The sequence below is a fragment of the Maylandia zebra genome, linkage group LG15 (genome assembly GCF_041146795.1).
Source record: "Maylandia zebra isolate NMK-2024a linkage group LG15, Mzebra_GT3a, whole genome shotgun sequence".
Lineage (NCBI taxonomy): Eukaryota > Metazoa > Chordata > Actinopteri > Cichliformes > Cichlidae > Maylandia > Maylandia zebra.
The window spans coordinates 18,981,889-18,997,966 of NC_135181.1; the positions used below are offsets into that span (position 1 = coordinate 18,981,889).

Below are 16,078 nucleotides of genomic sequence, written 5' to 3' on the forward strand. Positions count from 1 at the left end.
CAGAGATTTTTAGATGGAAAACTACCCTTGAAGTAGGGGAGACCGGGGATAGTTGTAACATTCCTGACATTTTTGGCTGTAGCTTTGAGCTCTTTTAAGGTAGTGGATTCAAAATGCAATGCAAAGTTTTTACATGTCTCTATGAAATAGTAGAGCTATTTTTTTCTGCAACGCAGTTACTAATTGCATGGTATGGTCTCAAACACAAAGAGAGAAATGTGACAATCAACCCCATGGTCTGGGTTATGTAATCATGTAATCTTTTTTATTCTACACCTGAATGCACTTATAAGAACTGATGTAGCTACAGCTAATATCTGAACATTATAATGAAGCTGAAAAAATGTAGTTGTGCACCAGCTTCATCAACTGCACTGTATGTGTTTGTGTCAAGTTTTTAATCACTATCAGAATCACAGTGATGACAGATGTATGGCACCCTTTGAGTGCAGGCCTCACGAGCCCACAGAGTACAGGTCAGGCACTTAACCCAAGCTTCTGGGGGAATGTAAGCATCGCAATTCCATTGCTCTTGCAGAAGTCAATGGCTGCAGTTGGCAGGTGTGAACTGTGGTTATCCATGGGAAGAATCACTTTCTTTAAGGCTGACTTTGGTGTGGTTTGCAAAGTGCTTCAACTATAGATGAGGAACTCTGTTTCTTGCATCCATCCTGATTTATTTCCACTATACTTCCTACTGAGAAACTTTCTGGCCCAGTCCTCAAGGATTTGTCCAATGACTTTGGATATTTACATCCATGTTTCACTGCAAGCTGATATGCCAGTTCTTTTACCTGTAATTTTAATCACAAAAAATGTTAGTATTTCTGCTATACTATATTTTAAATGGCCACCATCACAAATTTCTAACTTTTCCCTACCTTATCCTCTATCAATTCCTATTGGCTTACCTCACATGGTCATAGTCAATAAAATGCATCTGCAACCCTCATCGTACTCATCAGGTATTCTGTTAATTCTTTGTGAAGACCTTTCGACTATTCAATTCAATTTCAATTCAATTCAATTTTATTTATATAGCTCCAAATCACAACAAAAGCCACCTCAAGGCGCTTTATATTGTACAGTAGATACAGAGAAAAACCCAACAATCATATGACCCCCTATGACCAAGCACTTTGGCGACAGTGGGAAGGAAAAACTCCCTTTTAACAGGAAGAAACCTCCAGCCGAACCAGGCTCAGGGAGAGGCGGCCATCTGAAGGAAAACAGGATAAAGACATGCTGTGGAAGAGAGACAGAGATTAATAACAGATATGATTCAACACAGAGAGGTCTGTTACTTTTTTCCTTAAATTGTCTGTGTTTGTCAAAAGGTGCTAATTTTTCACATGTGATAGAGTAACTGAATTGGGCATGTACAGGATGAATCAGAACGAAATTAACATCTTATAGTTTCTATCCTATCCAGCTCTTTCTAAGAAGTCAGTTTAATAGGCATAAGGTTTAAATTGATCTCTCTTATCCTCGAACTAGTGAAATTCTTATGTGTTTACATAGTTCAGACCCACTTAGACTGTAGTTCAACAGGGTGAATACAATGTTTAAATGCCACAGTGAGCGCTTCTTCCAGAAAAAAATACTGTCGCAGTCAAGCTGCTAGAGTCCGTCTCCATCATGGCCGCTCAGTGGACACAGTTTCACTGAAACTCCTGTAAAAATGTAGACACTGGATCGCGCATGCGCATTGCCGGTGGCTTAGTGGGTCGCAATCTCGCGCAACTTGCTTGGGCGACAGTCGGGGTTATAGCAACGGAAAGCCCATCAGCAGAAGCAGCGGGACGGCGGAGAGAGAGACGGCGGTAGCTTCAGTGAGTAACAAGAACTTTATTAAAAACGGCCCTCCGCACGGCCCAGTCCGTGCTGTCTAAACCACTTTATCACGGGAAAAAGACTCCAATCGTCCCGTAGGTGACAGCCAGTCGTTGGCTGGTAAGGTGCGTATGTATTATCGAAAAGGCCTCCAGAGGGGGGTAACGTTAGCCTGTAAAAGTCGCGTTTTCAGTTACGCTCGGGTGTGTTAAAGTTAGCGGATACAAGTGTAGGGAAATAAAATAAGCTGGAAAAACTGCTTATTTAAAACAACAGTAGCCAAACACCCACGGAACCCCACCACAACCTGCGGGGGGCGAGTAGTTAGCCGGGAGCTAGCTGATCGGTCTGAGCAGCGCTGAAACGACTGTAACGTCAACTGTCAAAACACCGAGCCGTGAACGAAGTTCAGCCCTTAACTGTCCAACAAACCATGGTTTATAAACTATTGCATTACCAAACTTTTCATAGCCTGCTTAGATCAAACTATAAAATGCAAAATTACCTCTGCTGATAAAGAAATACAGTTTTTATCAGATTGAGCCCCTTATCTGATTAAAAACCTTTTGACAAAGAGCTCTTTATAACCGCTCCAATATGATATTATTTCAAACTAAGCAGAAGTGTCCTGTAAGTCTGAAGTTTTTTCAGTCAATTTTAACTAGTACATCTTCTTTTAATTAGTAAATTGTATTCTCTGTTATTTATTTATTTACTCTTGTTTATTTCCCGACAGTACGTCAGACTTTACCAAAAAAAAGAAAAATACTATCACTTTATAGGTCAGTCTATCAGCATGATTTATTAGTAGCTTCATAATTAACCCTATAAATGTATAATAGAAAAATATTTGCTAATTTAAGCTTTAAATTAAATGTGTGAGTTCTATTAATAAAAAAAAAAAAAAGAGAGGACAGCTGTGTCAGCCAACGATTTTTTACAATAAATCTGAAAATGTATCAGGACAAACCAAGCAAGTTTTTACTGGCACACATCATGTCTTTAGTTGGAGCTGTGTAAAGTACCAAATATAACATATGCATAAATAGTATTTTTGAACCAGCAAGGTGATTCCCTTGCTTAAAACTTGACATATCTCACCATGGTGTGCACAGTGTGCTTTTTAAAAGGAAAATCAGAGTACAGTTGATTAGTGGAAGATAAAGTAGAAGTGATAGGCCTATAAAATTATCTACAGCAGATGAACAGCATTTTTAAGAAACAGGAAAAAATACAGTAAAGACCTAACACAGGACCTGAGAGAAAATGCTGAGATATCCCAACTTACACAAGAACAGGACCGAAAATTAGTGTCAGTAGGTCGCATGTAGTGATGAGTCCAAATTAGGAATTTGTGTTTCAAATCATGATCAATATTTACAAAAGAGAATGAGGAGAGAGGTACAACAAGGAGTGTCTACAGCCATCTGTACAACATGGTGGAGGCTCTGTCACGTTTGGGCTGCATTTCAGTCAGTAGTGTTGGAGATCTTGTCACATGTATGAAAGGTATTATAGAACCAATTTTTTTTAAGACTCAAAAATTGCCTTTTTAAAAATCTGTAAATTATAGTTGTTGTTTTTTATTTTATTTGTTGTTGATTATTAGGGCTTGTTGCTGGATGAAAAAGGGTCATTGATTAGTATACTAACATGTTCAATCTGTTATCTTTTTTGACAGTTTTTACTCTGAAAAACAAAAGTGTCTTTTATAATTATTGATGTGGTTTGTTTGTCATCATGATCATGAGCAGCTATCATGTTCAATAATGAAGACTGTTCAGTTGCAGAGCTTTGATTAAAATTATCTTCTAAAATTATTATTTATTATTATATTACAGTGTTTCAGTGCTGCTGGGTCAAATTCATTGGTCCGGTTACACTTTTTATGAACATATTTCTTTTGTCTATATTGTAGAGAGTCTCTAAAACTAACATTACACAAAGCAAAACACAATCAGGAGCTGAATAATGTTACATCACTTTATTTATCATTCAGTCTGTACTCACATTTTGATGGTTTTTCATTTAATCTGAAGGTTATCAAAGTGTGTTCCTATCAACATAAAATGCTAATAACATTTAAAAGAAGACCCAAATTTATATTTGACTTCAACAAGTGAAATAATTCCAGAAACAGTTGGCTGTTATGTGTGGATGGTGTTTGAAATTAGAATTATAATAGAAGGGAGTTGTCAGATTATTTTTTTTTTTTTGGTTTGACTTGGACATTTCTCTGGAGATTTCTGGATATTTGTTTTATGTTGCCTTCATTTCCACACCGTATATCCTGAATATATAGTACCTGTGTATTAGGGATGTGTGACAACGGCTCAAGGTTATGTCACCATAGTTTAAAAAAACTTGTGATATTGATATTTCTGGTGGTATAAAATAAATCGAAACAATGTGTTATTAATGCTTGTAGCTTGCAAGTAGCAGCATTTATACGTGTTAGTAAATGAAGATAATTTTCTTTCCTTCTTTTCCAATGAACTACTGTCATTGATGACACATTACCTAATCTGAAGTGTGAATCTACTGAAACAAGGTGCCAACAACAGCAGCATTTTGCTGTATTAGCAGTGACACAGCATAAGTTTAATGTAAGAACAAAAGTAGCGTAGTTAGTATCTTCCCTGGAATTAAGGATGGATTAGGTAGAAATATATTATAAATTTGCTTGGCTTAAAAAGAAAAGAATCACTGATTGAAAAGAATCAATCAGTGGATCAAAGTCCACACGCAAACCTGATTGAAATGCTGTGGTTGGATCTAAGAGAACTGCGTATAGATGAATGCCTACAAACCTCAATGTACCAAAGCAATGTTGTAAAGAAGACTTGGCCAGAATACCTCTACAGCAATGTAAGAGACTGATAAAGTCAGACAGAAAACAGCTACTTCAAGTGCTTAAAGTAGTCCTACAGACTATTGAATCACTGAGTGTATTTAGTTTTTCACAGGACTCCTGAGAAAACTTTCTTTTTCACATCACTGCACGTTGTCATCACCTACCAGTCTGATCCAGAAAAAAGGTTCTAAAAACCTACTAAGTTGAAAATCCATGACAATCCGTGTCCTTATATGACCTGAAACTTGTGGCCAGCTTGGGTGTTATTTTTGCTGTGCTGATAAGAAATAAATACAGTTGTGAGTTGTTGTAGTACCGTGTCACTCTTGAATAATTTGCCTGAACAGTCGCATTGACCTGAAAGTTGTTTGAATAACTGTCAGCTTTGCATCATGGGTGGTTGAAAAAGTCATAGAGCAGACTTCATTATTTAACTGCTTGGAGTTCACAGAGTAGTTGAACTGTAGTATTTTATGTGAGGACTCTGTGTTCAGACACTGAAATACTGGAATATTTGGCAGTATTTCCTGCAGTCAGGAAGTGATTGTTCAGCACAACATCCTGTATTGTGTTTATTTTGGAGGACATCAGCTCACAGGAAATGCTGTGGTATTGTTGGATTTTTCCTTATCTCACCTGTCAGTGTGATGCGTCCCTGCTGGGTTGGTTTTTATGTTTGTCTGACGCACCTACAGGCGGTCTGAACTGCGATGGGCACAGCATGTTGAACCTGGGCTAACAGGATTAACTGGGCAGAGATTAGAGGCCCGGCCTCAGGTTTTCTGTGGCATGTCCCTCTGTAACCCTGGCGAGGGGTAAACCTCCATGACCTATTTTTATGGTTTGCAGTTTATGTATTTTCTTGTTTTGCATTCAGTTTGGTTTCAGTCAGTTTCTATTAAGAGTTTACTCTACTTTATGTTTAGTTTTTATTGTTTAAGATGTTCTTATTGAAATTTCACTGATTATTTGTTTGAGACCTCAGAAATTTCCACATATTTACGTCAGTACTGAGTCTGCCATGTTTGGGGTGCAAAATGTAGCTTCACTTACAGCATTTTAATAAAGTAGCCACACCACAGTGTTTCACATATGTTTATGAAATTATGTAAACACCTCAAATATCCGAAGATGTAAAAAAACGGATCTAGGAGCTGTGCCCTAAACTCAGCAAGAAGTCAGCCAGTTTGAATTTCTCAGTGTTTTAGTAGAAATCAGCACACAGATTTAATCACATCACGTATTTCATATTTGGTCAGCTTGAACTAAAGACCTTAATGTTGCCATATTTTGTTGGTTTTGAATTTTCTTTAAAGGGTTAAATCATTGTGACTTGGTCAATTTCAGTGTTTCAACATAATTCTAAAACTTACTTATGTAAACATGTCCCCAGACAGTTAAATTAGCACTTTTGAGTAGATGATTACCTTATGTGAAGTATAAACTGTAACCGGGCTGATACTGAACATGATTCCGGTTTCTGTCTCTAGGTCTTTGTATAAGTGGTCAAGCACAACCCAGTTCTCAGCAGTACGCTCCAACACACACCCAGCACAGGTGAGTAAATGTGTGTTCCCATATGTTTTATTACAAAGCATGCAAACTTAAATAAACGTAATAAAACATGAAGATAAAGATGTAATAGGTTATTCAAAATTACCAAATGGTGATTTAAAAAAAAAGGTAAATAAACCGGGGTGGTGGTCCCCATCTTTAAGAAGGGGGACCGGAGGGTGTGTTCCAACTACAGGGGGATCACACTCCTCAGCCTCCCTGGGAAAGTCTATGCCAGGGTGCTGGAAAGGAGAGTTCGTCCGCTAGTCGAACCTCGGATACAGGAGGAACAATGCGGTTTTCGTCCTGGTCGCGGAACACTGGACCAGCTCTTTATCCTCTCCAGGATACTTGAGGGTGCATGGGAGTTTGCCCAACCAGTCTACATGTGTTTTGTGGACTTGGAGAAGGCATTCGACCGTGTCCCTCGGGGTGTCCTGTGGGAGGTGTTGCGGGAGTATGGGGTGTCTGGCCCATTGCTACGGGCCATTCGATCCCTATACAACCGTTGCAAGAGCTTGGTTCGCATTGCCGGCAATAAGTCGGACTCGTTCCTGGTGGGTGATGGGCTCCGCCAGGGCTGCCCTTTGTCTCCGGTTCTGTTCATAATTTTTATGGACAGGATTTCTAGGCGCAGCCAATTGGCGGAGGGCTTTCGCTTCGGTGGCCTCAGAATCTCATCTCTGATTTTTGCAGATGATGTGGTTCTGTTGGCTTCATCGGGTGAGGGCCTCCAGCTCGCACTGGAACGGTTCGCAGCCGAGTGTGAAGCAGCGGGAATGAGGATCAGCACCTCCAAATCTGAGGCCATGGTTCTCAGCCGGAAAAGGGTGGAGTGCCCACTCCGGGTCGGGGATGAGTTCCTGCCCCAAGTGGAGGAGTTCAAGTATCTCGGGGTCTTGTTCGCGAGTGATGGGAGAAGGGAGCCGGAGATCGACAGACGGATTGGGGCTGCGGCTGCAGTAATGCGGACGCTGCACCGGTCCGTCGTGGTGAAGAGGGAGCTGAGTGTAAAAGCGAAGCTCTCAATTTACCGGTCGATCTACGTCCCTACCCTCACCTATGGCCACGAGCTGTGGGTAGTGACCGAAAGAACGAGATCGCGGATACAAGCGGCGGAAATGAGCTTCCTCCGAAGGGTGGCTGGCCTCTCCCTTAGAGATAGGGTGAGAAGTTCGGCCATCCGGGAGGGGCTCAGAGTAGAGCAGCTGCTGCTCCACATCGAAAGGAGCCAGCTGAGGTGGTTCGGGCATCTGACAAGGATGCCCCCTGGGCGCCTCCTGGGTGAGGTGTTCCAGGCATGTCCCACCGGGAGGAGGCCCCGGGGCAGACCCAGGACACGCTGGAGAGATTATATCTCTCGGCTGGCCTGGGAACGCCTTGGTATTCCCCCGGATAAGCTGGAGGAGGTGGCTGGGGAGAGGGAGGTCTGGGCCTCTTTGCTTAGGCTGCTGCCCCCGCGACCCGGCTCCGGATAAAGCGGATGAAGATGGATGGATGGATGGATGGTAAATAAAATAAAAAAGATCATGAATTCTCTGTCATTTAATACGCTCCTTTTTGCCACGCTCCTGGATACACATATTCTTCATTATGTGGAGTTGCTTACTTTTACTTTATATAGATATAAACACATTTTCATAGATTAATCAGACTTATGTGTCAGTGAAAAAAGATTGTCTGGAGCCTTCAGATGTTACACTGATGTTAATATCTTTACATGTGCTTGCGTGTTTGTGGGTGCCTAGCAGGAGGATGGCGGTGAATGTCTACTCCACCTCTATGACCATAGAGAACCTGAGTCGCCATGACATGTTGGCGTGGGTGAACGACTCTCTGCAGCTCACCTACACAAAGATTGAGCAGCTGTGTACAGGTAAACACACACTTCTCGAGAAAAAGCTTCAAATTAAAATAAATGTTTTTCTTGACTTTGTGCTCCTGTTCTGTTTTTTCAGGCGCAGCTTACTGCCAGTTCATGGACATGCTGTTTCCAGGCTGCATATTACTGAAGAAAGTCAAGTTCAACGCAAAACTGGAACATGAATACATCCACAATTTCAAGGTCTTACAGGCTGCGTTCAAGAGAATGACCGTTGACAAGGTGGGAACAGGGAAACCAACTGCTGTTTGTTCTTATTATCCGAGGTGTCATATCTGTACTTTTATATTAGTTATAAGTAGTTTATATTAGTGGCTCATCCCTTGCTGCTCTAGCCTACATGCCAAATAACCTTGCACAAACTTGGACTAACCCTAAGCTCTTAGAGGCATCCATCAGAGTACGAATGTTTAAGTAGAAAAACCATAGCTAAAACAGCTTGAGTGACGTTGTATATAAGAACCACTCTGTTTACTATTTAAGTCAGTACAGTTAAAGTACTGTGGCACAGTCTAAATTGTTTTTAACTGTACTGTAGATAAAGTTGTCTTTAAAGTTGTCATTCTATTATTACGAATGTGATTTTTTTTTTTTAAGGATCATTTACCTTGACAGAAGGAAGCAAGGTGATAACATGCAGATCATCTTAAAGATGGCTGCTGTTACCCCAAAATGACAGTTATTGGAGTATCTAATCCCAAGATTCCCTTTTATGACATTTCAAGAATGTTTTTCTCCTGCTATTTAAAAACATTTCAGATCATCCCGGTGGAGAAATTGGTGAAGGGGAAGTTCCAGGACAATTTTGAGTTCCTTCAGTGGTTTAAGAAGTTTTTTGATGCCAACTATGACGGGAAAGAATACGACCCTCTGCTCACACGGCAGGGCCAGGAAGGAACGCCGCCTCCACCTAATCCAGGTACAACACGACATAGTCAGCTGTGCGTGAACCTAAACCCTTCATTTTACTTCTCTCACATCTTCATGCTACCACATCCCCACCTCTAACCCAGGTAAACCTATTCATCATAAACCTAAAAGACCCACTCGCTCAGGTAACATCCCCTCCATGCAGCATGTGTGTGTGCAGTGTGTTACTCAGTTTATGGAGTGCTCGATCCTGGCTGGTTGTGGGCAGCACTAGGGGCTCTAATTATCTGTCTGCCAGCTCCTTCCTATTAACTCATTCACTGCCATTGACGTCTATAGACGTCAATTGAAAGCATACGTTTGAAAATGGCTGGCAGTGAATGAGTTAAGTTCGACTCTCATATTACAATTTTAGTATTTCTTCTGCATGTACAGCATTAATAATATGAAAAACTTTAAGGAAATATTTAAGACTGTAGGTCAAGCTTCTTGAATGCAGTATTTTTCCAATCTTTGAAAAATGCTGCTTTCGTAAAGTTATTGTCCTGTGAATAGGCTCTGTTTCCTATTCTTAGCTGACAGCAGTGGTACCCAGTGCGGTCTTCTGCTGCTGCTGTAGACTCGAGGTTCTATGACTAGGCATTCTCTCCACTGTGACATCGGACATCAACACTGCCTTTTCATCCAGAGAAGTGCCACTGACTCGGTATTTGCCCTTTTTTAAGGCCAGTTCCTGTAAACTCTAGAGATTGTTGTGAGGGAAAATTCCAGTAGATCAGTTTCTGAAATGTGTAGTTCTAAAATGGTATAACAGCCCATTGGCCACCAACAAACATGTCACGTTCAAAGTCACTTAGATCATCTTTCTTCATCACTTTGGATCTCAATTTAAACTTCAGTAGATGAAGTCTACATGCCTAAATGCACTGAGTTGCTTCCATATGATTGGCTCATTATTTTTTAGCATTAATGAGCAGTTGAACTGGTATACCTAATGAAGTGGCAGGTGAGTGTATGGACTTGAATTCTGATTCAAAGCTGTTAAACATCAGAGCTGCGCAGCCCGTGTTCTCTGAGGTTTGGTATTTTGTAGTGAGTCACAGCATTAAAAACAGAGGCGTACTAACTGACAGTAATATACGTCAAAGTGGAACATCATGTGGCCTTTAAAGTATCCTGAATACAAATGGGAGGATTATGTCCCAGCCCTGCCCACAAAGAACCAATTACCAGGTGAAACAGGAAACACATTAGCCAGTCATGCTGTTTCACTGATGCATGCACAATATAGTTTCATGGCAGTTTGTGGTGTCCACACGCTAAAATAAAAATGTGTACTGTTTCCTTTTCTTTGGTTTACTCAGTCAATGTTGTGAATTAGCATGGTATGTGTTCAGTGCTCTCATGAGATTTACTGAACAAACACCACTCTGGATTGAGCCATTAAGAGATGTGATGTTTTGTAAAAATAGAACTTTCTGGGGAATTAAAAGGATCTTATCGTATTTTTTAGCAAACAAGATATTATCAAAATAGCTCTTGATTAGTAAACTTACATCAAGAAGGATTTTGCTGTAAATACTCAGACATACTTAGGGGCTGACGAACTAAATAGATGTATAGATATGTAAACATGTGCTTCTTTCACATAGGCCCCATGAGAACATCTCCCACAGCACCAAAGAGTGTCCCCACCCCGCAGAGGCAGATAGCATCAGCCCGCAGGAACCCTCCTGTGACACGTAATGGAGGAGACGCTGAGCTCATAGAGCTCAACCAGCAGGTACCGCTGCCCTGATAACTTTTCAAGAAAACCCTGTAACAGAGGTCCTGTGCAGCGCTCACATCAAAACTGCATAATTACTCAAACCCTTCAGCATTAATGAAGTTGGTAGTGGTTTGGAAGCTTCCCAGATTTCTTTTTTCAGTGTGAGTACTGGTGCTGGATTCTGATTACTACTCCTTAAGAACCAGCCCACATTTCTGCTGATCTGCTCTGTGACACAGAGTCACTAACAGACCCAGGAGTACTTTTGGATGGAAATCTCTTAAGTCACTCTGCAGTGTCCCTCTCATAGCTACACATGTCAATAGTTTCATCTTTGGACATAGAAATTTTGTGCTGCCACCTTTTTGGCAGTGGAACCAGTCTTGGAGCTGGTTCCTTGTTTCTGTAGCAGGACTGTGTCGGTGGGAAAAATGCAAGAGTGGTACAACAATTTAACTTTGGAATGTTTTTCTGACTCACACAAGTCAGGCTGAAAACACTGAAAAGGTTCTAATGTGACCAGCTCAACAAATCTTCACATCCTGTTAGTTGACTGTGGACATTAGTACACAAAATTTATATGTAGCTTTTTTCCTTAAAACGCTGCAGCTTTGTGAGCATGTTATGATATAATTTCTTCTCTTTTGTGTCTTCTATTTCTTTGTTTTTATTGTTGAACAACATTGTTGTTTCAGCTGCCTCCCTCATCGTTTTTTTCCCACGGTTGTTTCTGGTCATAGTTGCTCGATCTGAAGGTGACCGTAGACGGGCTGGAGAAGGAGAGGGACTTCTACTTTGGGAAGCTGAGAGACATTGAACTAATCTGCCAGGAGAAAGAAAACAACCCAGTTTTGAGCAAAATCATGGACGTCCTGTATGCTACAGAGGTAAATACAGGCCAAAATGTGTACTTACATTCAGCAATTACAGCACAGACCAGGAATTTGGGGGGGTGGACTGGTCTCAGGCTTTCATAAAATTTCTTGAGATATTACAAGAAATCAGACGATATGTTTGTTGGTTGTTAGAACATTTATTTCCCACAGTATTCAGATTAATTCCTTATCCCCTGACTTTACCGAAGGCATCACATATTTATGTCATCTGCAGGCTGGTGAACATTTGAATAGTCAAATGTTCACCAGCCTGCATTCAGAGTTACATGCTCCACACTGCTTGCAGTCATGCACATGTTTTCAGGTAATGAGCCAGTTATAATTCCTTGAATTCCTGATTATGGAATTTTAAACATTTTAGGCTGATCTGAGCCATGAGCAAAGTCCAGTTTGTTTACCTTTGATCACTGTGACACGGTTCATTTGGATTCAGGCATGTGGTACGATGCTAACAGTGGCTGAGCATAGACCTTTGACACATCTGAAACTATAGCTGCTTCTATGACATAATAATAGTAAGACACAAGAGAGGACAGCTTGTCACTGCTTCCAAAAATGACTCTAATTAAACCACAAGATGCATAAAATCACAGACCTTCTGTGTTCTCTGTGAGTGCTTTTCAAGCACTCCCCAAAGCTAGCAAGTGTGAGGCAGGAGGGGTGAGGTGCTGGGACAAACTCAAGAGTACTCTGGTACTCTTTGTTAGGTGCATTATGAGTGGAGACCAGCGAGGGAGTGGAGGTGGGTGATGGTTGTACTTTCCATGGTACAAGACCCATGTCAGAAAGATTCAAAAATGAATTATACATTTATTTAAAGTGTGTTTGTAATATCACGAGGAAAATCCCATATTCCAGCTGGTACTGAGAACCTGCCGTACGTATCTCGTGATTATTATTTGATATGGCTGCATTTTACTACTTTCTGTAATCCATCACAGCATTTTGCAGCCTTTACCTAAATCTGGTTAGATTACCACAAAATTAGAAATCAGCCTGTCAGTAAAGCAATAAAGCACCTCAGTGAGGTACAGAGACATCTGAGTGAACAGCTATGTGCTTTAACGTATTGGTGCAAGGAGGAAATCTTTAAAAAATACTGAGATTATGAACAAATGTAGCAAAAAAACTTATGAAAGATGACCTGCAGCTGGTAAAGCCTGAAACACTGATCTTATCTTTTCCAGGAGGGATTTGCACCACCAGAAGATGATGAAATTGATGAAGGAGCACGAGGAGAACACGAGGAGTACTGAAATCTTCCTCTCCTCTTTATCACCGTCACCACTCCTCCACCTCCCTTCCTTTAATCTGACCTTAATTGCCATTTTTGCCCCTTTTTGTTTTCCCTCTAATTAGTTTACATTTTACAAACTCCCCTTACTTCGCCTGTCTTGTCCATGGCTGTCCATCTCACAACATGTTTGTTGTACAGCCTCACTTCCTTTCCAAACTCTTACTAGTAAAGGACGCTTAACCCGAACCGGTCTGGACTCGGACCCAGCAGCCTGGCTTGGCTTACTCGACTTGTTCTAACCTGATGGGACAACTGTACTGCGGGGCTTCTCATCCTGCTGGTGTGTCGCAGGTTTATAGTTAACAGCAGTGAGATGACAAACAGCTCTGGAGTGCTATGAATCTGTCTGATGAGTCAGGTCACTTTCTCCCATCATGCACTCTGATTGACCACACACAGACACATATTGATCAGGGTTCTCTGCAAAGTTTATACATGAAACCACACAATGTTTTCCACATAATGTGATCAGCTTTAGAAGATTTTGACTGGAAGTGGCTCAAAGTGAGATTATAAAAAGGCGTTAAGCCTATCCAGAGAGCAGCATGCACGCTGCACACGATGACACATGTGAACGTTTAGCCCACAGACATATCACAGACTCTGAAATGCTCACATGTATGTCGTAAAAAAGCAATCATTCTGAGGTGAAGCATCACAGATATGTTTTTATTCATTAAGTCGTCCCAGCACAAAGGGTTTGCTCATGAAACTGTCCAGACAGCTTGTTTAGGAGCCATTAGATGTATTTATGTTTTTATTTATTTATATTTTTTAATCTGCTCTAAACAGTTTCTGAAAAAACACAAGATGGGGTTTGTAGAAACTGAAGGTCTTGCACTAAATGTAGCAAAAAAAGCTGACTGAAATGATCCAAAATGCCAACATGCAGTGACTGGCTACAGCCAGAACGACACAGAAAGATGCAATTTTATATTTTGTAGATTTGTTGAAAAAGACTTGTTTTTTTTTGTTTGTTTCCTTTGCATTGAATTCTTCAGTGGCCAAGTCAGAGGCATAAGTTTAAACTTATTTAAATGTCAGGCTTTGAATTCTATCAATGAACAAATGTAAAAAAGAAGACTATAGAGGACACTACTAAATACTAATGTTTGACCGTTTTAATTGAGTTAAACATTTTAGCTGCTATCACTACTCTTCTGTTGTTGTATTTAATTGAATTTTCATAAGTCGCATAGCGTTAACACACCACAATGGCTGCCATAGAACTAAAGGTTTGTTTTTTGTGATTGACAGCCAGGCTGAGTGTGATTGCCATTAGTTGGATCAGTCTGAGAGAAGAGAACATCAGACCCTCTCTCACCTTGCCATGGCAGCTGTGTGATAAACTTGCATCATTTGGATTTACTGCTGGAATGAAATAAAGCTATGAGTTTCAAGAAAAGTAACAGACCTCATCACTGTGTGCTGTCTGCTTCCGTGTTTTTACAGAGATATAGACTTTATTTAATCCCACACTGGAGAAATTTCCTTGTTACAGCAGCACAAGGGACAGGAAGAAAGGTAAATTAGAGACATAATAGAAAAAAAACAAAAATAGAAAAAAATAAATAAGAGAAATAGTAAACAAAATAGCCACAATACTGTACTGTGCACACATGGTTACTACATACAGTAAAATACACCAAGATTTTACTTTTTTATATGTGCATAAAGCGCAGTGGGAATGATAACAATATACATGCATTTTTAAACAGTATTTCTCCTGTCTGGGTATGGTACAGCCTGACTGCTGTCGTGATGAAGGACCTGTGCAGGATCAGTCCTACACCGTGGCTGTTAAGTATACTACTCAGAGACCCCACAGTCTCATGTAGTTCCTGTTTTCTATTCATTAGGAGCAGCGTTTTCTATTTACATCATTTTTGCTTATGCAAATCAGCAGCATACTGATCACATCACACACACAACAGTCAGGCCCAGCACACGTTTGCTAAATGTTGCCTCCATGCACCTCCGTAGAAGTCAAGCAGTCAGTTGCATTGATATCTCTTTGGACCTCATATTGAAAGTTACAGTGAAAAGTTCAACAGTTTGAATCAACTCCAGATCTTTTATCGGCTTAATCTGAGATGAAATAATGAGGGAACGGCCTGCTCAAATATTTACAGGCTCACATACTGGACATAGTTCAACAACAATGCATAGGTCTGCCACTATGTTGCCAAGAAAGCTTTCACACATGGAAAAATATTTATGAATCAGTAGTGAGATGTTTTCCGACCTACAAAAGAGCAAGACACACTGAGACGTCCACTCAGTTTCAGGATTATGCTTCCACTCACAGTGAGTGGAGGAGGTCTGCTAGGGATTTGGGAGGTTTGTGCCAAACACTAAGCGACGCTGCAGGATGTACTTGACCGTCTGTTCCACAGAGATGGCAGCCAGACAGAAAACTGCAGCATGCTGATGGTTTAATTGGACCTGGCAGTTATCAGTGATGATAGCATAGAGGATGAGATAATGAACTTTTCACAGGCAAATGGAAATGAGCTGAATGTTTTTATTCAAAGCTGAGCAGTAGAGTACCTGATGTTCAGCTTCCTGTTCACAAAATAGAAAATAAGCCTTTGAATTTTACCTGTTTGCTGAGCCAGGAATGGATAATAATGGACAGAAGCAGTGATTCAAACATCACAGTTTGAGTGGGATTTTTTAAAGCATGCAGCTTCATGATAGAATTAGTTATGTGTCATATTTAGGATTTCAACTATTGGCATATATTATTATAATCCATATATCTTCAAAGCGAAACGTCAAATTTTCTAGAGGCTGCGATGACTACAAATTATTTGTTTACAAATTATTTGTTTTGTCAATTATGATCCAAAACAGATAATTGTAACACTTGAAGGTAGAACCAGTGAGTTGGACTAAATCTAGAATATCTGATGCTCTAAATATGCTTTAGAGATCATTTTCACAATTAGGTAATTATTGATTAAGAGGACTGCTGAGTCAGCGACACTTGACTAAAAATACATTCCCAGTGTACTCTTCTCATCTTGATCTATATTAATACGTGGTGAGACAAATTTGTTTCTTCTTACGATGACCCTGAATACACATATCTAATAATTATATTTTAATAAGAACATACACA

General features: G+C 40.4%; 1 protein-coding gene across 5 annotated transcripts; it reads left to right on the top strand.

The window, feature by feature from the left end:
• Nucleotides 1-1,726: 1,726 nt before the first annotated feature.
• Nucleotides 1,727-14,359, top strand: LOC101478305 (microtubule-associated protein RP/EB family member 3). 5 transcript variants are annotated; one of them, XM_004550613.3, is made up of 9 exons: nt 1,727-1,832; nt 6,178-6,244; nt 7,990-8,117; nt 8,200-8,345; nt 8,883-9,042; nt 9,137-9,178; nt 10,646-10,776; nt 11,502-11,648; nt 12,845-14,359. In XM_004550613.3, exons 3-9 carry the CDS (start codon nt 7,997-7,999, stop codon nt 12,911-12,913), a joined length of 816 nt encoding a protein of 271 aa, XP_004550670.3. In that variant the 5' UTR covers nt 1,727-1,832; nt 6,178-6,244; nt 7,990-7,996; the 3' UTR covers nt 12,914-14,359. The 5 variants fall into 5 exon arrangements, with proteins under 5 accessions (XP_004550670.3, XP_023007817.3, XP_023007818.3 ...); XM_023152049.3 differs by having other exon boundaries at nt 7,993-8,117; XM_023152050.3 differs by having other exon boundaries at nt 1,751-1,958; nt 7,993-8,117.
• The last annotated feature ends 1,719 nt before the right edge of the window (nt 14,360-16,078 follow it).